Raw genomic sequence first — 23,800 nt, forward strand, 5'->3', positions numbered from 1 at the left:
CCCCGCCACCACCCAAAAAACCATCCCCGTCGACTGACAGAAGTCATTTCCGGCGAAATGAACCTGCGCATCCGTGGGGTACTTTCTCTTCTCTATTTTCTTTTGCATCCCTTTCCGATCAACTTGACGCGTATCTTATCCCGTCTCCGACTATTCTACCGTCACTTCTCTCGTTTTCATCTAAAAACCAGCATCCCTCTCTATTCCGATCGTACCACTGCGCGGTACATCGATTTTATACGTCTAGCCTCCTCCGTGAAAGGATCGTGATGGATGATGTCACGGTCAGCGCATTGTTCGTTACAATAGCATGCTTTTCCCTGTCGAGAATTTTCACTGGGATCGCATCGAGCCTTCGTCCCTACGGAGCACGTGGCTTCTTGATGGTTAATAAGAATAGTGCAATTTCGTATAGTTATACAAAATAGGTTATAGGTACACCCTGTTGAAAAAATAAATTGTATACATATATATTCCTTTGAAGATAAAAATACCCTAGGGCTTCGGTACCGTTACATTTTTATGAACGCTTACGAATATTTTTCTTGTATTCTGTATATATTTTTTTCTCGGTGATAAGGAACGTCCTTTTTTAAAAGGTTTACATACTTTTGTGTACAGCTATTGAGGATTTGCTAATTATCGTAAGATCGTAATCCAAGCAATCGACGTTAGTGACCTTGACCCCAACTGAAAACGAGGGTCGTAGGTCAAGGATGAGATATTTTGAGACCCTCGTTCGTCCGGTTCTATCCGGTAGTTAATCCACTGGAGATGCAGCGATTCGACGATTTTAATCTTGGTGGAAGCCAAATATAACCACGACTGTTATGACCCGATGGATATTGAATCAGATCTGAGATCGTTTGAAAGACAGTATTGCAATTGGTAAAATCGTACAGTGGTTATCGGGTGTAAACATTGGCCAATTAATGATCAGCATCATATTCCGTTGGTCCAGAATCCAAAGAGCAGACTCTGGGAGATCGCGATAGCCTATTGTCTAGTACATTATACATCAGACGCAGTTCGCTAGTAACTTTACTCCACGATAGTAACCGGAAATTGGAACGTAGCAGAAATCATAGCAAAGAACGAACGCCGGCGTTACTCTACGTTCCAATGGATTCGTAATCCGTTCACGATGGCCGCATAGAAGCGTGATATTAATTGGATTTCGATACTATCTACTATATTTACACGAGCGATTTCTCCTGTCGAATAAATCCATACGTACCCGGCGCATATCTATATAAGTACGTACACACGTGACCCAACGAGATTGAATCCGTAACGAGAAGGAAAGAAAAAAAAAAGAACCGATCACAAAAAACGAGAATGCACTTTTTCGGGAAAGTGCACTGGGACGAGATAGAAAAAAAGTGGATCATCGAGGTAAATAAGAAAAGTGGTATCATCAGTCACTAACGGTTGGTTTCTCGTCGATTCGTCGAATGGCCATCGTCATTCGTAAGGACTTCCTATCAGACCCGCTATATACACGTATACGTATGGTACAACTTTTATCAGTAGTCTCAGGAGTGTACTGGGGAGATAGGGAGCGGATACGGAGAGACAGAGCGATAAGGGAGAAATAAATAAAAGCATAGACAGAGAGAGAGGTATATGTATAAGTACGAAAAGGGAGAAAAAACAAAAGCGAAAAGACAAAGGGTCCATGACTTATCGATTTTTCCCACTGTCTAACGAGCTCGGACCTCTCGAGGGTTATACAGCGCCACGTACTCCTGTAGTAGCTTCAAGATTGTTCCGGATGTAATAAAGGTAGAAAAAAAAGGAATGAACTACGAATGCACGTACGTCACACACAACGTGAGAGGTCTCTTACCCGTCTAAAGTCGTGGTAGTTTGACACAATTCCTCACAAAAGGCGCGAGGGCTCGTTACGTACATCAAACGTCGGCGAAAAATACGAAGACGCCTTTCGACACACGTTTTTCAGTCGAGATCTCTTTTTTCTCGGGAGCCTCTCCTCCTTTACCGGAAGAGACGAGAAAAAAGTGACAGAAGACCTTGCACCGGGTGCTTTCACCTCCAGGTTGGTTCGACATAACCTCGAATATCTTTCGCGTACCGTCGGGCCCTCTTTGAGCCCTTTTACGAAAACGTCAATGCCCCTGCCAGTTAACACGAGCCTTAGCAGGCACCTCCTTTGCCAATTACAATGGCATTGCCTCCCTCGAACTTTGTCCCTCGTCTGGGAAGCACTTTGCACTCTAAACTCGGTTGGCTTCGCATTAATCTCAAGAGTGCAAGAGGAGTTGCCTCTCCGCCTGAAAATCACTAGAGGAATTTTCTTACTGTACTCCCGGTACGTCCGTTACCCGTATAACGGTAAGACTGCACCAGGCGTAAATATTAAGAGGGAGCAGCTGACAAAAGTCTTAATGTAAATACACGAGGAAACTATTTCGTAAGTGCCAATCGTATGTGACGAAACGTAAAGGCGGGTGAATATTTTCGAAAGCGCTGACTGGACACTTCCCACGTCTTCCTGTCATATCCCGGGGTTACACGCGAATCCCTGGGATTTTTCCATTCGTCCGAAACTTGTCGACGTCCCGTCCCTACTAAATGGAGGTACATTTTTTTTATTTTTATTCCCCTTTTCCATCCGCTCCATCCTTCACCGCCTCCCCCCCCCCCTGTACCCTACCGTCCTGAACTTGCACGGCCTATATACCTCGCGCAAGCTAATGCGATGATAGATGAGCATAAGGGAATCCCTTTTGGTATAAAACTACCCCTTGTGTGTCCTTCGGCCGCTCGTGAGCGTCGGCCCGTGTCTATTGCTGAGTAAGCCCTCTCTTTACGTGTTTCTGCGGCTCGACCGTCAGCGAGCACGTGGTGGAGAAGCGTCGGCGAGCGTCGAAATCGTCGGAAGACGAAAACGTTATCGGTATAGCGGATGACGTCGACTTTCATATCAGCGTACAGGGGATGAACGTGAAATTGATTGGTTGGATGTATTTGAATGGGGAAAAAATCAATAAAAAAATACCCAGAATTCTCGAAATCGATGTTGCAGGACAGATACGTTATTGGTCGTCGGGTCTTTTCACGTGAAAAAAAAGAAGTTTTAATTTGTTGAGTGTCGAGCGCACCGTTAATTATATGCAAACACAGACGCTTCGGTCGCGCAATTAAAACACGGAATTCCGAGGCTCCTGAGCTTCTAAGCTGCTTCCGCATAGACCCGAGTCTCCAACTTATTACAGCTTGAAGCTGCGGCGTACGAGGGAAAATGTTTGACGTTCATTACGAGCGCTTTGGTTTCTCTCATTCGTTTTCTCGCGCGCTTCCCGTGTCTGTTTATCTCCCTCTTAACCTCTTCCACATGTCAAATCTTTACGGGCGGCGACTTCCACTCGCGATCTTTCCACGATTTTACTTCACGTTTACACACCACTTTCGTAGCCATTCTCCCTCTCTCTTACTCTCGCCCCTTCGCGAAATTTCTGTCTGGCATGTAGATATATATATATATACCTGAGAAACTTGCGAGCTTTATTCGCTCATGTAAATTTAATCTGGAATGGGCTCAAGGCCCAGAGGCGTTTGTCGAATCGATCGCCTTTCATGAAGACGGGACTTGAATGGATACAAGACCTATGAGAATGCTCACAAAAAATCGTATTTGACTCGTTCTCCAATTTTTCACGTGTAGAAAAAATGGAACGTTACTCCGGGGTACCCACGGTGCTATATCCTTTATAAAATTACGACAAAAGCCCTTTTCACAGTCTATGGCCCTTTAATGCTATGACAAAGCAGACAATGTCCCCGGTAGGACGTTATCGCGATTAATTATTCCCTCCAAAGTCCACGTGGATCTTCGTCCTAGGATTTTAAGCCGGCTGAAAAGGAAGTCATTGTCGCGTCGTGTCCCTCTAGCGTGGATGTCGAGAACTTTCGTTCGGCAAGACGCGATCGGCGACTATAGCTGCCTTCGTCCACGCATAGATACGCGACTTTACGCACGGTGCGGTGCAAACCAGCCTGTCGACGGGACCAATTTTCCAGCACTTCTCTCGCAAGATGCATAATGCAATTCAAGGCTGCATCCTTAGACCCTCTTCTACGTTTCGTTTGTGCTTCCTCGGGCGTGCTGAATTTTCGTTGGCTCTTGGAGACATTTCCCTTTTTTTTTTACACGTCCTTCCCTGTATCTCTCTCAACGTTACTCCACAGAAGGGACGCCATTTTCCGACCTGTTTAACATTTAAATTTATGTTCATCCGTTTCAAGTCGTATCCGCCTCGTTGTATATATATATATATATATATATAGGAATGACGAAAACAAGCTAGTGACTCGTATACAGTCGTAGGCCTCTCTGTGTGCAGTAGTACTGTTCTATGGGACACTTACATAATATACTCGGATGTAGATATACTTCCATACTTGACCTATGCACATGAATAGGAGGTACGGTAAAGAGCTGCTTACCACGCAGAGAAAGCTCCACTCCTGAACGCAAAACTGCACCACCTCGAGACAGACGCCTTAGAAGAGAAGGAAGCCTCACGGGTCGCCGAGACGAGAGAGAAAAGAGTAAGAAGAAAAAGAAAGAAAAAAAAGGAGGTCGGTATGCAACTATGTTCCTGTTAGTTACCTCACTTGGCTTCGGAGTAACGAACTTTTGCCACCCCGAGGTACTTCAGACGTTTCCTTATACTTTTCACAGTCCTTTGGCCATATTTGGCATGCACCAAGTACGTATATACATACACCGAAATACGTATACGAGGGGTTCAACTAAGAGTATTGAATTCCCAAAATGGTTAGTTCATCTGTCAAATAATTCCGTGTGTACGGACCCACAATGTTGATATACATACAGTGACTATACCTGATTACACCACCAACATGGCAATTCCTCCTGTCTGTCCAATCAGACATTTCCCTTGCAGATGACTTGTACAACTGCAGGTAAATTCCGTAGAGTTTTCACGTAACGACGAAGCGTTTATTATACTCGCGAAAACGAAATTCGTATATCGATATACCTCGTGGTGGATCAGACGGTCAAAGTATATCGACTGTGTATCGAGGTAGACCCGAACTTTGAATTAAACATGAGGGTAGCCCTCGTGTCGGTTGATGGCGACAGGTTTAGGACATGTCGGACCGTCCAGGCAAAATGGTTTACACATACAGCATCGACATAAAACTTCTTTTCTCGTTTCATCAATTTATAGTGGGTTACGGATATGCGGGGCTTCACCATACTCGTTTTAACGAACGCATGTATATATATATGAAGTGAATTTCCCAGTGGTATACGTTTCTCTTCCTACTAAAGAACCAATACAAGAAATGGACTCCATTTGTTACATTAACAAACCGTACCGGTAGAATTTTGACTTTATCGTCGAAACTTTATTTCATGCGCACTGTTTACTATTCAGTTGATTCAGTAGTCGTCCGCTAGGAGACACCACTGTGCGATCAAGCGCGCCACTGCGCATGCGCGGCTTGTAAACACAGATGACAGCAGGACAATGGACTTAGGTATATACAGAACGAAGTCGTTAATCGGCATCGAGTGCAATTTCTTCGTTAACGGTCCTTTTCTTCCTCAAGGAGTTCAAGTGTTCGGCTAATGCTTAATTTCTCGTTCAACCACTCACTTTGACTCGTCCTGATCCTCGTCGTCGTCCTCGGAGTCGAAGAAAGCATCGTCGTCCTCGGCGTCCACCGATGTCTCCGTTCTCATACGTCGTTGCTGAACAGCTCGAGATTTTGGTATAACCACGTCCCTGAAAAACATAATTAATTGTATGCATGCTTCGAGATGGCAACAGTCGAGACTGATTGTGTATAGAATTATTGACAATATTATTGCCGGAATCAATATTATCAACTGAACGTTAATTTGGCGAGTCTCCGGTATATCGTATAGGGTGTGGATTTTTCAGACTGATTTCAAACCTGACGCGGCGATCCATCAGGTGGAAATCGAACAACAAAACGCAATTACGTAACGAGAAACGTTTATACCGACCCCTTAACGATCATTCGAGCACTTTGTTACGTATTAATGGAATTAATAACATTTACCGATTCTACACGATCGGCTACCGGCCAAACCCATATTAACCGCTAATACTGGATCGATACAGATATTTACCCAGCACGATTAACCTGTTTGAACGTTATTACTGGGGATCAAAACAGTTAATAAGGTAAGCTAAAGGATATATGATTCTACAAAAAAATTAATTAAACACGAAACGAAGCCAGTCACCGTCAGATAGAATATATTTACTGACAGTCAGTATCAGAAAAAAATATTATTAAAAAAATACTGATTATTCTTAATTAAATGTTACATTCACGTCAAGATCACGAGATAGCCAATTACTAATAATTCCCTGACAATTGATAGTTTGCTTCAAGATAATAGGATAATTACCAGATTAATAGGACAAAATGGATATTTCAAGATCTGAAAATTTCTGCAGTTGACTGTACGAGCAACTATCGATATAGAAGAGACGGTAATTCGTTTATTCTTCGTCGTCCTCGCTTTTCGCTTGATTTTCCAGAAAAGCAGCCAATTTTCACAGGAGTATTTGTAATCTCTGATTTTGCTGCTGCTTTTACTGTTCTTATATATGTATACCGTTATGGTACCCCTATAGGAGCAATATTATAATGTTGATTCTCAGGAACATCCAGCGAGATAGCGGAGGGGAGAGGGCTCTAGCTATATGACACGGGCTGTCGTAATTAGCCAACGAAGAAGCTGCCGAATGTTTGAACGTTACGAAGCGTCGCCACGAAATACAATTCGACCGAGGGTTGCTCTCGCGTTTGACAATGGCAATCTCGTCGGTTCGAAAGCGGCGCAAAATTAAATTAATGCGGTGCTTCCGCACGCGAGGTGTCCGCCCGAGGGTGCGGAGCTTCCGCAACGACAGATGCTGCTTCGTCGAAATGCAAATGCCCAACGAGCTTTGTTTGTCAGTTTCAGAAGTATAACGAAAGAGGGATACTGGAGAAGGGGAAAGGGAAATATTAAAAAAAAAAAAAAAGAAAAAAAAACAGAGAAATCCCCACGAATCGTTATTGCCTGTTCGTCATTCGGTGGAATGACTGAGGGAGGAGAAAAAAGGTGGAGAAAAGAAATTTAATATCGATGAGCACGTGTCTCGGCTGTGGGAGTGGAAAATAAATGCGACTATTGAGAAATAAGTCCTTGGGGGCGAAGTAACGTGAACGTGTCTGCTTATGATATTAATCGATTTGGAATTTGTATTTGCTACTCTGTATATCAATGTTTATATTGAGCAAAGAACGAGTGTATATGAGATTTATGTATGAATAAGAGTACTTCACGAAATCAATGGTAAGTACGATATTTATGTAACGATTTTTTTTTTAATTATTTTTCCGAAAATCAATGAAAATTCGCCGATCAACGTGAAACAGTGACCGGAAATAGTGCGCGAGAATCAAAAGTTTAGAGTTACTGAAATTCACGAAATGACTAATACAGATATATTATAAATTATCAAATTATCATTGAATTAGTCAAAATCAAGTATCAAAGTACTCACCCTGACTTGTGCAGCTCCTTCTTCGAGACGCAAACTGCCGTGAAGGTATCCTCGAGCAGGCAAAGTTCCTTCTTCTTGCAATTAAGTGGACGACACAGTTCACCTGGGAAGGAAACAAAAGAAAACATTGAGGAGGTCGATACGTGGACAGTCGGTACTAAAAATAACACCGATTGCTTCGGTAGAATCGAAACTTCGAAGTATTTGCCGTGAGTCAAAATCAGCCGACGCGACCGTACGAGTACGAGAGAGAACGCACGTAAAACTAAATCAGATAAGACAGAGAGAGAGTGAGATGGAGATAGATGAAACAGATCTATAGAGCATAAGAAAAAAAAGAGAGAAAGAAAACCAAGCGTCTCAGAGACTAAAACAAGAACAGAGCTAAAAAAGGAATATAGCGTAGGACAAAGATAAAGCCATAATCCTTTTGGGACTTGACGGACGGGTGCCCGTTCAAGTTTTCCAATTTGTATGAGATTTGCGAAATTGAATCCAAGCGAATAAATAAGCTCGCGCGAAGAAGGGCAGAGCCTGGAAACTTAATTGAGCCATTCGCGAGGCTCGTGGGAGGGCTTCGCTAAGAACCATGAAGGGGTGAACGATGAACAGAGGGTAAGTGTATAGAATAGAAGCTCGGATATCGAAGTCTCACAGAGGGACGCTTGATTCGCTTAATCTCTCAAGCGTCCTACGGCCATCGGTTTCCACTACCCAGCCTGCCCCATTCTGGCAGCGTGGTGCCGTCGCCGCTTTACCTCCCGGCTTTCACCTTGAATGACGGCAGAGGATAGGAAAAGGAATGGCACGATAGACAGCCGCTGGGGTTATGGATCGAATGCCTCAAGATATAGTAATCGCCAATCTTCCTCTTACTGCTTTATTACTGCGAGGAACCGTGAAATTAACTTTTCCGAGCAGCTCTTTCGTTTCTCTTCTCTTCGCTTCGTGTCGCCGTCACGCCTTTGTCTATCGTTGGGTTACAAGTCGTCTAGACGGGGGGAGAGTGCCCCTTGCACATATAGGGTTATTCGGAACTACTGCATCACCTGAAGATGGTTCCGTCCATTTGATTTCAGTCAACGCTCGTGCCAGAACCAACTTCAGGTGGTACAATAGTCCTGGATAACTGTGTATACGTATATACAATCTCTCGGATCCTACATATACACGTCATTATTTATCGTCACGTAACTGCTACATGTTATTCTCGGTAAGAGTGTTTACCTACGTCCCACACAATGGCCTCCTATAGGCGTACAGAGACTCGCTACAGGAACTTGTCCTTTGTGATTTGTGCAAATCGAATGTAAATTTCCACGAGCAAGACTTCTCTACGAGCTTTACGGAAATTCTGGAGTAATCGCAAAAATCCAGCTAAGAAAGCACCTGCTGTACGTGAAAATTTCAAAAGTTCACGCCGTCGAAAATTTTGAAACTGTAAGCGTGATTTGGATATTTTTCTGGAAACTTGAGCTATAGGTCCGTATGTATGTACAAATCCGTATACGGATGTAGCATCGAGCGACCGACTAGGGAACTGGCCTTTGTATATTGGATCGCTGATAACTGGATCGCCTATTGCCTATACCCAATGTACATTCTTCATACGGGGAAGAAGGTTTTGCCTAATTTCAATAATACATCCTTTTATGACGTCATCGTTACACGTACGTACCACTCGCAACGTCATTGACAGCTATTTCGATAACGTCATAGATATTCATTTTTAACGAGCCCACGTTAGATCCTGTTATCAATATCGATAAATACGAGGTCAACGTATATATGAATATTATAACGGTAGATCCGCAAAAACGTCTAACGATCTAATAAGTACGAATTGATCGGCCGCCGTCTTATCGTCGAAAAACCCATAACACTGCTGATTATTAATACGAGTACATTTATTACCGTACGTATAATTTTCTCCACGCCCCCAGGCTGTCTCTGGGTCACGTTTGCACTGGGCGCAGTACCTAACCTCCATCTACTGACCACATTTACATTTTTATCGGGATTCCGCACCAGTGAAATGCACGAGGCTCACGGCGATCCAGATAGATACTTTTTATATCTTTCTCGCGCACGCCTCGCCGCTAATCTTTTAGGCTGATTTCGATATTTCCTCGTTCTATTTTTTATAACCACACAGTACGACCAATTCGAGGGAATATTTCACGAGCACGACTTTTGCTCCTGACTACCTGTAAATATGTAATATCGAGGTCGTACAGAATGACGAGAGAATCCAGTACAGATACGCCAGACGTCATTATAAACTAGGTCAAAAAGGTTCGAATGAGATTTGAAAAAAAAAAAAAAAAAAATCATGAAAGGGGCGACCTAAATTTTTTTTTTAAGGAAGTCAACCTGAAAAAAAAAGATACAAAGGGAGAAAAAATTAAAAATAATATATCCCAGGGGGCACGAAATTTTTAATGAGACACGCAATTCGCGACACGCAGCCACCCTTCTGGGTGGTACTATAATTATAAAATGACCTCTTGGAAAATTATAATCGGATACTAGAAACGAGCTTGGGATCCTTTTATCGCGGAGTGCATTCACCCTTGTCATTTTATGTATGTATAGTATATATACTATATACGGTATATAGGACGGCTACGACTGAATCGACAAGAGAGTCATTTGTCGATATTAACGAGCGAAAAGCTAGTTGCTCACAGTGGAACCAGTTTGCTATACTGTATAACGAAGAGAACGGGACGCAGTTCACTTTCCACGAGTACAATGCGAAGTCGTTCGTCGGGCAGAAACTACTTGAGACCTGCGAGGCTTTCCGGTTGGTGACGTCAAAGTTTCCCAAGTCCTTGGTTAAACGGTGTCCCGTCCGCTTCGGAGTTATTGTGCAATCAGAAGCATCGGACTGTCCAGAAACTGTGACTGGTAATCGTGGCCGAGGATTGACGGTAAGCGTTGGAAAAGTTTCGTAAATAAAATCAAGTGCTGTGAATTACTACGGGTAGCCGGTATTTTGAGGAACAGCGACGTTATGAGAATAATAAAAATTTGAATCAGTTTGACAGCCCAGGGAGTGGAGGATCTGAAAATTGATTTTTGAACCCGGAAAGGTAACACGTAAAAAAGGGCATAGGGATGCAAAAAACTTAAAATTTGCACGAGACGTTGATAATTTATCCCACCTGAAATTTCATATCGCTTCTCCAACTTCTGCTGGTGCGTTTCTACTGGCTAACCCTGTACACTCCATATGGTAATCTATTGCAGACAGTTCTTCGTTTAAGAGTTCCCATAAATGAAGCCAAGTAGCGATACAAGCTCGAAGGAGATACTAATTCTTTAATTCCGATATGGATAAAAGGGAAACACGGTTAGTAAGGTGAAAAAAGGTATAAAATAAAAATGTTCCCAGGTCAGAATAACTGGAAGGTGATAAAACAAAGAAAAAAATTGAATTGAAATATTAAAACGGCAGTAAGGAAAAAAAAAAAAAACTGAAGACAGATACAGAGGTCTAGTCTTAAGTATAAGTGAACTAATTATCCAGGAATAATTTCAACGGAGCTTCTGCTTTCATTTCCAAGTCCATTATGAAGTTGGTCAATGTTTTACTTCTTTATACTCGTCCCCAGAAATAAATTCTTCAAGATGGCCGCCTCGGGCGTCGCGTTCGATAAGTTTTCCGTACTTGTCGTTGCGAGTGCCCAGAAAATTCTCCTCCGTTCCGTCAAAATCTTTAACAATGGACTGTACACAGTGAATGGTCCGCGCAGCCTCTTCCAGTCATCCAGCAAGATAGCAATGGCTGCTTTTCATCGTAGAAAAGGACCAGAGATAAATAGCTATCAAGTTAGAAGAGCCCCTATACCATTAGACTCGGTAGCAGATTAAGAGCTTAGCAATTTGGGAAATTGCTGCCGGGGTCTAAGCGAATCCAGAACACACTAAGGACTGTCGTTGATCTTGATGGATGGATACACTCCAATGGTATAAATCCGCCATAACGTCCGACTGTTCTGACGTACTGACGTACCTCCCCCTTAGACGTGCATCGGGCGTTTCCATGCGTCGTTTCGAAATTCATCGGACCGACCGGGAATGCCAGAACCTTACGATGCCTATAACCGCCTGACTATTCAACGTCTGACCGACTACTGACTTATCTACTTGTGTCTCGGTATATCTCAAGCCCACGTGGGAACGCACCTAGAAACTCGACTAGAGTCTCTACAGGGGTACCTGAATACTTCAATTTTCTTAATAACAGGAACGCTGACTTCCCGTGGTATAGCTATTCGTTTTTCACGGTACTTCGTCAAAACCTATCTATATAAGCGACACTCCGTACGAGGCTGACTCTAATAAAATTTAACCACCAAATCAATCGAAACGTGCCGAATCAGAAATTACATTGAATGGCGTCAAGTGACGTTTGGTCGATTTAACAGGTTCGCCCCGGAATTTTAGCACGTTGAAAGATTACAGACTCTTGACGTGGCTTTTTTTTCTCGTTTTCGCAATTTACATAGATATTACAAAAACCAGCAGCACTCATAACGAGTGTCGTGCATGCATGCGGGTTATTTTGACCTGGGTGTACAATTTCCAAGGTAACACAGGAGGGTGTAATAAAAGGGTTGAATAATGAAAAAGGAATGTACAATAAAATTTTGAAAACTCCTATCTCCGTCGATCTGCCATCTAAATTTTTTTTTTTTTTTGAAATAAAAAATTTGCATCCGCGATGTCTACACTTCTTGCTAAGACTTGACAAAAAAACTGGAGTCGATCGACGCAAAAATATCATAACCAACAAAATAAAACTATACGTTCGCAAAGACGATATTTCTTATACGGGGTGACTATACGTATATTTATCTAGAACAAATGGTAATCCAAGCTGCTAAATCGAGGTTAAATCGTTTCATCATGTTCATCAAGGTTCACCACGCTCGGACAATGTACCTGGTGCCAGTACGAAATTCACAATGAACTTCGGTACAACAATCGCTTGATGTATTCGTAGATCGTATTGAAGCTCTGTAATGCTAATGCCCAAGGATTGACAAGCGTTTTCGATTATTCTCCCCCGATAACTCGGCCACACAGAGTTAGATATAGAAACAAGCAGTAGCAATCCCGTGCACGAGTGCCTCTGAGCTACCGCATCGCTAAGGGACAATTAGATCGGTCGAGATTACGTCAGTAATTAAAAAAAAGGATTGTCAATCATTTCCGACACTGACTGTACACCCATTGTCCCCTGTACAGTCGTGACAAAAAATAGAGATGATTCGGCGTTCAAGCTCTCCGTATAAGAGCATACGAATTTATACACGAGGTAGGCAGGTACACGTACGTAGCGCGACCACATTTGAAAAACGAGGAGCCACGAATAATTGATGCTCAATCAAAATTTTACGGTCATTCGTTTCACGGTTATATGGTAGGAAAACAAAAAAATATCTCAAATATTTATAATCCACACCTGCGGATGATGCATTTCGTGCTCGTTAATACGAACGACTCCCGTGCGATACGAAAGGTCGCGTATAAAATTTCACGCTTTAACTGCCGTACAGGATGACGTGTTCTGTATATACTTAGTGCATACACAGTACCAAGTTACGGCTGACGGAGACGATCTTGGCATACGTGGAACGAGTAGAACGAGGATCGACTCGAGCAATGCGACGTCATAGAAACACGTCACGTGATACCGCTGTGACTGCTATGTGAAAATATTGACGAGCCAAGAGGATATAGACGTGCGTGACATATATGGTGTTACGTATTCGGAATCGTAAAGGCTATGGAAATTGCATGGAAGCAACGTGGGGATTAATTGTTCAAGCATGTTATCCCTTGTTGACAATAAAAAAAAAAAAAAAAAAAAAAAAAAAAAAAAAAAAAAACACTTGTAAGGTATTACAGGTCGGTGAACAAACGTCAGTGGAGTACGTGCCATATGTGTACATGCATATAAGCGATATATGCAAATCGGCCAGAGGATTTCTTCGAGTATTAAAAGCCACTAGAGGGACGGAAGATGCAGAGCCCCTAAATAAAGGTGGAGAAAAATAAGAAAAAAAGAAAAAAAAAAGAAATTGTCAGAGTGGCTTGAAAAAGATAAAATGAGAAAGAAAAGAGCAAAGAGGAGTCGAGGCAAGGATATCTGCATATAGAGACACGTGCGGGATTATTCGTCTCAAGGGTTGAAAGAGGGTTGTTTTGTTTTTCCGTTATTACTCGAGCGCCCATATTCTCTTAAGGCAGTCGTAGGCGTACATATGTATATATATATAGGGTTGAATTAAAAATGTATACTCTTCGCGCACCCCCGAGGACATGATTCACAATAAGGTCGTGGATCAGGTCAGTTTCGCAGGTATGGGGTATTAAATACGTGACCTGACTCTGAGGATATTTTCGCCATTGGCAGGTCGATTGTGCGATTCCCGTCGTCTGTTATGTTATGAGAATGATATGGGGCTTTGACCTCTTGACCTTAAAGGGGTCGTTAAATAATGGCGCGAAACCCTCGAGGAATCGCGATATCCATCTTAACCGGTTCCTGCGCCATATGGTATATATCCTTGAGTAGGTACACCAGGCATACGTGCTATAGAGATACTACACAGACTTCATGCTCCTACGGGTACTATATTGCTACTGTGGCACTTTGCTACTATATGGCATATATATACGCGTTCGATGAATCTTGCAAGACGCTCAAGCGATTTCGCGTTGCCAGGAAAGTTTTGAGAAACGAAATTACACAGCTTCGAAAGCTGGGTTCAGCATTGTCTCGGGGAACTATGCAATCTCGCGGATCTCTTAAGTAGCGCTTTAGTCGGATGGACCAGAAAGGACGTGGCAGAAAAAAGTTGAGTAGAATTGAAAAGCAGTTTCCTGGGGTTCTCGTATATCGTAGATTACATATTTTACGCGTTTGCCATATATGAAGGGAACATTCGACGAAGAGAGTGTTTACGGTGCGCGAGACTAATTTCCGCGTGATTCGGGAAAAATTTTGCGAATTAAAAAAAAATGTAAAAACCAAAAAAAATATTCATGATTTTTTTTTCTTAGTTCATAAAAATTTTTCCTATACCACTGCAGGTACACAGCATTCCCATGTTGCGGTATACCTGTAGCGAGTGATATATTCTTGAAGAATGCAAAAATTCTTAATTACATCGGCACTGTAGCATGCTACCGGGTGTATTACGCGGGAGAAAAAAATTTCAAGAATTTAAGTTCGCATTTATGAAAATTATGATTTTGAGGTAAACTCACTGTTCGGGTCGTGTATCCATCTCTTCTTATCGCCAGGCTTCGTAATGCGGGTGTCGTCCTGAAAGAAGAAAGGATAATAACGTTATGCGGCACGAGGAACGAAGAACTCGCCAGCTTTCACGTATAACAATCGAATGAACAGTCCCGTCCGTTGGCCTCGATCTCGGCGGGCGTAAATCAACGTGTAAAATTGTTACAATTATCCGCGAGCAATTCACGAGCTTCCGTCTCTCCTCCGTGTATTTTAAACTAAGTGAGTCATTTTCCCGGTAGATCCATTGTGTAATGGTCGTTTCCATTGTAGTCCCGCCCTGAGAGAAGCTACGTGAGAAACGCTCGGTGCTTGAATTCCAAGCCTGTATATGAGAGCACGTCAAGGCAAGTATGAATAAAGGACACATAAGATACGTATACCTATGCATCCGTAGTAAAAGGTTAGGGCCAGCTAAAAGTAGAAACCTGAACATAGTTACATATCCATATCGACGAAAGGGAGCAAGTTCAGGGTAGTCCGTGAATTTGAATCGAGGTCGACCCCAAGACAAGCATTTTACAGGAAATTGCAGCACATGCAGTTAGACAATAAGTCACAGCTCGCGCGATAGTTCAGCAGGTAAACCGAGAAGTCAGCTGTCAATAAAATTCTACCTGAAAGTATAAAATTAGTGAAAAAAAGTGTTTTTGAGAAAAACGAAATTTTTTTAAAAATCAAACAACGTGCACGCTACCGATCAAATAACCCGATTGAATAAAAATAAATAAAAATAAATTCGAAATACAGAGCCAATAGGGGATGACGCGTTGGAGAACCCGTGGGAATGCAATTACTCTGAATTCGATCGAGTCCCGCGACTTTGCTCATAGAAATCCCACGCAATCCTAGATCGTATAGCGACACAGTCGCAAGAGGATTTCCATGAGCTCAATAGAGCCGTTCAGTGCTTAGAGGACGTATACGAGAATGTACACAAGGCTTTGGCTAAAACAGGTTAGAATAGCATCTGTCTGAATAGCTATATTAGGAGTGATGTACGAAGGTACACGCCAAGTACGTAATACCAGTAATAGCAATGGTAAAACACTAATGCCGTAAGGTTGAAGCTGCCGGTGCCGGTACTGGATGGTCTTGTTAGATTTACCTGTTTTTACCCTGAAGCCGCGTCTGGCTGGGAATTACATCTAAAAGCCCAGCCGAGAATTGTCGCGAACCGCGACGGGTCTGATCCTTATGAGAATAAAAGAAGAAAAAGACAAATTTTCGTCCGAAGGACTAAGGAAAAAAAAAAAAAAAAACAAGTTATATAACCGCAATGGCGGTACGGCGTGAAGTGGCCGGCGGTTCGGAGACTGTAGGATCGCGGAAACCGTCGGATGGTCCGAAAGAACGAAAAACTTTTCCGTTTCAAGACGAGGAAGCACAGAGGTTCGTTCGCACGTACGAGCAGATAGTAGATGGCGGTAGAGGCGGCAGCCGTACGGTATATATATAAAGGGCATGAAAAGAAGACACGGGCGAAGGAAGGAAGGGAGAAAAAATGTAAAAAGCTTCGACCACAAATCTAATTTCCAACTCGTTGCGTGAATCCGAGCGGAATCGTAGATGTAGGTTAATCGGTAGGCTCGTACCGTTGCACCAGCGGGTATATATCCACGGCCGCTTGAAATGCAGCCAAGGCCTTAAGTCAACCGATACGAAAATTACGAGAATTTCTATGGCTGCGACGCGCGGCCACTGTTTCTATCCGATTAGCTATAGGAACTATTAGCTGAAACGAGACGAGACTGCATTACCGGCGAAGCTTCTTATCCTAATGTACCGATACGGTGTGTACGAGTGCACAAGGCATTTTATGCCCTTCTGCCTCTTGCCACCCACTGGCACTAGTACTACTCTCCTATCTGCCCATATATCTTTGGTACCCAAGGTAACCCTTTCACGTGGTATCGTGAAACACCCAACAAGAGTTCGACGTGCCCGTGACGTTTTCTGCACTTCCCGGATGCTGTCGATACACCTTGTGGACGGAGCCTTAAGAAGCTTCCCCTTGTCGATTGGTATTACAATCCACCCTGCCACGTGGAGGTTGCCAGAATCACACGTGGCAATGAAATATTTAGAAACTTCAACCATGGGACTTCGCCTCGTTCCGGGAAATGTGGCTATGAAGAATGTAGATGCTACGAAATGTATCAGGGCCGAGATACATTCGTCACTGAGCAAAAGAGACGTGAACGTCACACGGAAGACACGAGGTGGACCTTCTTGCACCTTGAATGAGAATATTTTGCATCTCTTTATTTGTGCCTGCTTATGGCCCAGCAGAGGTCAGGTGAAGCGCAATCGTGGTTCTATACGTTGGCCGATAATAGCTAACTGAATTACTAGTTAATTCGACGATGCGACGATGCAGAATGAACCGGTAGAAGATAATGCTTACGGAAACATCGCGTAGGCGATACGGATTAGCGGATGGGCGATACGTCCGGCCAGTTTGACGGCTTCGACGATGCAAGTCCTCTACTCGTTACATTATTGACGGTAATTAAGCTGTGTGGATCACTGCCTCTCGGAAAGTCATTGCGCGACCGAGCCTACTGCTGGTCGTTGGCTAACGAAGCCTCTCGACCGGATCGTCGATCGTACCGGAAACACGATTATCGTCGTTAAGAGGACCTCTTGTGACGTAGAGCGTCCACGTCATATTTCGTGACGTCATATATATATATTAAATAGATTTCCACTACTTTTAAATGGCAAAAAATAATCAGAGCACTTACGGTTGGTTGAAATTCTTCGTTTTGTACCTGAAGAATTTCATTGTAACACGGTTGCTGCTTTATTTATTTAGTGTATATACTATATAATATATTTCAATTTTACCTATTTAACAAAAAAAAAAAAAAAAAAAAAAAAAAAAAAAAAAAAAAAAAAAAAAAAAAAAAAAAATGCATGACAATGATTGAAATTCTTATTGGAGGTCCATTGTCGCAATGACGTTGTTTGACGAGAACGAAAGAAAATTCATATGAGAATTTTGGACAGGATGAAAACATTGAGAAAATTAGATCGAGCCGTTCTCATGGAAACGCCCGAGACTGCGAGGGTCTTTCGATTGAATCGGATGTCTCGGTGGAAATCGCATCCAGCACGCTCCGCTCCGTTTCCTCGTAAGATGCAGGGGAGACAATTGATCCAGGCTTTTACGAGTGTTTTTCACCATGTTACGTAAAATCGTACATGAGAATCACGAAGCAATTTGCATGTACGATTTTCGAATTTATTAAAGTACAAAAAATTATTACCACCATATCGCATCCAATTTATCAAATAGTCGCTTTACAATTTCCCTAAGACAGTAGCGTCTAGCACGCTAAACGGAGTACTATCATGAGCCATAAGTGCTTTCAAGATTTCACCTTTCCCGTGAAAAATAGAAAATATTTGTCATTTCGAGACCAGAGAAGAATATTGATTTTGCGTCGAGCTTACGATATTTTTTTCTTCTTTTTCTTTCTCCGTCATCCGTTTAGTTCTTTCTCACTGCCACTTCCTGATATCTTACCAGGAGGACATCGTGATTGAGAGTAACGAGAAGTTCTGATCAGTCTAATTTACTTTCTCTCCATTACCCTATCACTCCTGACTAGTTCGTCATCCATTATCATCCTAGGTATATATATATATATATATATACACGTATATAGAGAGCTACAGTACGAACTGTCCTCGAGGAACCCAAAAGAGGACGCCATTACCGATCTCGGGCGCCATTTAAATCGATTATTCGAATGGCTATCTCCGATGGAAATCCTACCGCCGCATGATAAGACTCCCACGTTACAAGCACCAGGAGCTTTTACTCATCTACCAAAGCTCCTCCTGTGGCAAGGACTCTATCGTAGTTCGTTGCTCTGTACGCCCTTGGGTCTCCAATGGCTATAGGTATAAACTACTAAAATCCATACACACACGCAGCACACCAGAGTCTATTATCTATAAAGCGCTAAAGAACGTTCCTCGATCCAGGTAATACGATAGAAACTTCCAATTTCCTATTTTTTTCTTTTTTTTTTTTTTTTTTTTTTTTTTTTTTTTTTTTTTTTTTTTTTTTTTTTTTTTTTTTTTTTTTTTTCCCCACAAAGATCCAATTTCTGGGGTCAACTGACTCTTATATGGTTTTCAATAGATATACTAAAGTCACGGTTGAATCTGTTCCCTATAGTACGTGCGAGCTAACAATTCTCTAATATTGAATGTGCATGGGCTTAAGTGACGTAAAGAATTTTCTATATGGAATATATACATATATACATCGAGATTACCGTGAAGTACAGAGTCAGGAGGGTTAACGTTGAACATCACTAGCTGCGAACTTCACGTTATTGCTTTACATTCTACGAATGCTGCGGCCAATGCGGAACGCGTGTCGGAGAAGGAACGTGAAATATGTGATATGGTTTATACGAGCCCCGTGTACAGTAGCGTGCGTATATCCTAGCGCGTCCTCGGGGCTTGGCTAAGCGTCACGAGCCTCCGACATAGTCCAGTTGTACCTGTGCGTACGTACTGGATTGTATTGGCAGTGTATAGTAAAACTATATACAGATGTCATAAGTGCACAAATAGTTGGTGATAATTATAATACAAAAGTTTGATACAAGATACAGTTTGATACAGTGGGGACCGAGTTAGACGTACGACGGGTCGGACAGACTGTCGCGCGCATCGAGATGACAGTGAAACGGGCTTAACAGTGAGCTCGGGCAAGGCTGGCTAAAGCGCATGGAGTGTTTGGCTTCTGGAAATCGGAGCAAAATAGCCTCGGGCACTGGGACGACACTTCAGCGAATGGTGCTTCGGTGTATTTGCTTACGTAACATCGTCGGGCGCGACTCGACCTATGTATTTTGAAAATATTCTTATAAGTGAAAAACCGTGAGGTTGACTTTTTGTTTTTTATTTTAACGAAAAATTTACCGAACGATCGAGACTGATTTTTTTCGGATTTACAAAATTTCAGGATTTTCAATGCCACTAGGTTACGCACTCGTATACGTGGAAACGATTGATCGAGTTTTAAATCGTTATGAAAAAGTTTTTGCTATTGAGGTACGTTGTACGGTTTAAGGGTACGAGCGCTTGGTTTTTATTTGAATAAGAATGGTCGTCCACTTGTTTATTAATTAAATCGTTGACCAAGGATGCCGATATTTTCTTTTGTTGTTCCTCTTTCTCGATCTCTCTTTCCTTCCTTGTCCGCCGCTTTTCTGTTCTACGCTATTTCGGTCCCTTTATACTTTTCCTCTCTCTCTCTCTCCCTCCTACTCACGCTATTGCTCTCGTCTCAAATTTTCCGCCAGACTTTCGCCACGTGTCAAATTCAAAGACGCCGAATAGGCACTTCCCGCGGAGCAAACTGTTTGCCTTTCGAAGTCGTTTTTACTGGTTATCGAATAAGATTTTCTTTGATAGCTATATCTATACGTGACTGGGTATAACATTTTTATATAAGAAATTCAGGTTACAATTTCGAAACGACTATCTTGTACAGTGTGGTGTAAAATTTCTATCACTTGTAATTAAATGTGGAAATTTACTGTACGGAAGCTTCTCTATGCAGACCGAATGAACTTTGCCACGATATATTTGTGTTTCGATAATGGCGAATCGACTTGGTTTAAAATTCATCGATGTATTCATATTCACGTATAATTCTGATACGGATACTGGGTATCGCTTTGAGCTATCCAAAGGTAGGGGAAAAAAAGTATACTATTCCCTTGGCACAATCTTCATCCGCATGCCACGGCAGTGTGATGGGTATAAAAAAAAATGTTTAGCAATTTCGTTGATCTGCAGGATACGTGAATGCGCATGAGAACGACTCTTATTACGATGAAATCACGTTGATCGTATATATATATGGAAGGAGACTGAAATCTTTCTACGCGGGGATTTGACTATTGGCATATATTTCTTGGCAAGGTACGTCATGATTTTCAGTGAAAAGAAGAAAGTGGCGTTGGCAAAGTAGTATTTGGAATTTCGTAAACAAAAATTTATTTACGAAAAATAATTTGGTTTAAACTTACAATGCGTGGGGCTATATTGATCTTTGCTACAAGAAAGGAATTTTTTTTTGTTTCTTCGACAACTTTCCGTTTCTAAACTTATCTGGGTTGAAAAGCAAAGGAAAAAGACGTCAGGTCTGCGAGAAGAGATATTTTCGTCTAATTCCCGAAAATTCTCAGAAAGGTCTACAAATCTCCCGAAAGATCTGTCCAGGGTGACGAGGACTGTAAAAAAAAAAAGTATAAAAAAAACACATCAGAGGGTATACCGTGAAATTATATCAAAACGAGTCCCGAGGCCTTTTCAATTTCGCGAATACGAGATTCTGGACTGATAATACAACACGCATGATATACACGTAGATAACAACCTCTGATAAGCTTTTGTAAGCAAACTGCTGCCTAGCCTCTCATATGAATGTTACATAAAATCCGTCCACTGTACGATGACTGTCAATTCAGATAAATGAATGAAAATCTCCAAATAAACGTTGGCATATTCCCATCACGAAAATGTGCTTTTAACGTTGAAAGATTGAAAAATATTAAAAAAAAAAATATATATATATATATAATTCAGTAAGGAATTAAAAGTTTCGAAATAAAGTTCAAAGTCATTTCTGATCGTCGCTTTACAGCCAGAAATGGAAAAATAATCCGGAGCGTTCAAAGGATTTCTGAAGGAAGCGATTACGATGGCGAACTAACGAAAGCTCCCACGTACGAAAGAGGTCGATGGGACAACACGAGCAGACCAAAGAAAAGCCCGGTCAAAGAGAACGCAGAATCAATTTCCTACCGTACAAAGGAATAAGTAACCGTCGGACTAAGGAATAGAACAATTCACTGAAATAGAGGATGACTAGCGGTGACCCCCTGAACCCTCCACATACTCGTCGCGATTAAATTTTACCCGGGCCAGAGGTCGTTCGAGGCTCCTGGGATAACGAGGATCGCTCTGGATATACATAAGTAGTCTACGTATACCGAACCAGCCAATACTTTATTTCAGAGCTTTTGCTGACCTGGGTGACATCGTCATATTTTTCTTAAATTCCTCCATAGGTCTCAGCTGGACGGATATAAGAGGCAGAGCTAGCTGGTTCCCTTATGGAACCATCTTAAAAGTAATACTGAGGTACAAAGATATCCGAAGTGACCTGAAGATAGGAAACGTCAGTTTCGAGTGAATTCCTCACGGGATAAAACAGTTTTCCAAGGAGGTTCGAGTCCCGGCTAATATTCGCAGCTGACAGTTTTGGTAAAGGGGATCGTAGTCGATTCCCAGGAAGTAAACTGAATATCCGTCGATACCTGACGGAGGAAATGAGGTGGGGATCAATGGACGACGAGTGAAACATAAATCCTGGTAAAGCTACAAATATCACGTGTGATGGTGGTGAATTTAGGAGACTTCCCGTATTACTTAGCTGTACCGTCAAAACCTCGCGGATCGTGTACGATTATGTATTGTCAGTTATACTAGAGTCATGCACCTAAATATTACATAACAGTATGGGTATGTAATACGCCGTGAGAGAATACGTCCCGCTATTCTTGTAGCAATTTGAGCAACCACTCCCGCGAGAATGTAATTAAAACAAGAGCACGTACCGAACCGACTGGTAAAAGTTGGCAAGTCCAGAGACCGATATTCCCCAGGGCGTAAATTCAAATTACAGCAATTAAGAGAAGAGCTCGCCGTGTCGTGAAAAATCCAAGCAGAACCAGTGACTGTTTGACTAAGCCGCACTTGGGGCGGCGTAATTTTCTCACGTTTTTGAGGTTAGCTGTGCCATTACGTGGCTAACCTGCTGCCGATGAGAATGTTTTTACTTTCGTTTTCTTTTATTTTTTTTTTGCAAAAAAAGATCTTTTTTTCAAACGCACGAATCACACGAATCGGGTTATCGTGTCGAAATCTCGAGACGGGAGTGTTAAGAGCTGTAGTAAAAATTGTCGAACCTAACCTTAAAATGAGAAAGGCCGTGTATACGAAAGTCTTGAAAAAAAAAAGGTAACTGACAGCACAGCGATATGGCAGTAGGGGGGTCTCGGACGGGATAAGTAGAGCAAGCAAGTCGTATTACGCCGGAAGGTCGACCCAGCCATTAGTTGAACAAACGAGGGTTAAGTTCTGCCAGATAGATGGTGGCGGCGCTCCCGTTCCACTGCCTCCTAGGCTTCCACTGGTTCTCGGCGAGAGAGGAGAGAGCACACACAAGTATAGAGACTCCAAGTCCGCAGGACAACCGTGTGTAAAGGACGTAAGAAGAAGGCAGTGGTATAGGTAGGGGACGATGAAGAGCGTAGAAGAAAATGTAGATGGCAGCACTGTCGCCCTCGTATACATTCCATAGGCCACAAGCAGCGCCGCGTTAAGGCCAGGAGGGGAAGCGCTAGGCACGGGAGACCGTTACGTATGTATGACACAAGGGCGAAGCTGGCGGAACGACGGAAAACAGTCAATTATAAATGAGTAAGTCGTTCCCGTCGTCCTCCTGGAATTCAGCCGGCACGAGAGTAAACCTTCGAAGGTAGGCTGACGTAACGAATCCCGTTGACTGTTATAATTGCGAAAGAACATTCCCTCCCTTGGCACTCGTATATTTATCTTGATAACAATTAAGCCGACTTTAAGAAAGCACAGTGTGTCCAACCTGAACATAACCAGGATCCCTAAGTCCCGTTTTCCTTATAGCCCGGCAGAATGGCAATGGCTCTGAAACGACGTAAGGAACAATGCCCCCGAAATCTTCGCGTTCCCAATGGGTTACCGTAATACAGTTCCCTGTACTTTTCCCTCTAGTGCGGTTTCCTTGTTGACGTGCTGAATCAACCTTTCCCCCCCCCCCCCC

The 23,800-nt window shown here is 42.5% G+C and overlaps 1 protein-coding gene across 2 annotated transcripts in view; it reads right to left on the reverse strand.

Annotated features, from left to right (window-relative positions):
• The window catches only part of LOC107265059 (proteoglycan Cow), a 74,550-nt gene that overhangs the window by 15,313 nt on the left and 35,437 nt on the right, over nt 1–23,800 (reverse strand). For both annotated transcript variants that reach the window (XM_015734053.2, XM_015734052.2), the window contains exons 2-4: nt 14,871–14,928; nt 7,587–7,689; nt 5,655–5,783 (exon numbers count right to left, since the gene is read on the reverse strand). In XM_015734053.2, coding sequence (XP_015589539.1) covers nt 5,655–5,783; nt 7,587–7,689; nt 14,871–14,928 — 290 coding nt within the window. The remainder of the gene's footprint in view (nt 1–5,654; nt 5,784–7,586; nt 7,690–14,870; nt 14,929–23,800) is intronic.

The sequence above is a fragment of the Cephus cinctus genome, unplaced genomic scaffold (assembly GCF_000341935.2).
Source record: "Cephus cinctus unplaced genomic scaffold, Ccin1 Ccin1_scaffold0215, whole genome shotgun sequence".
NCBI classification, from domain to species: domain Eukaryota; kingdom Metazoa; phylum Arthropoda; class Insecta; order Hymenoptera; family Cephidae; genus Cephus; species Cephus cinctus.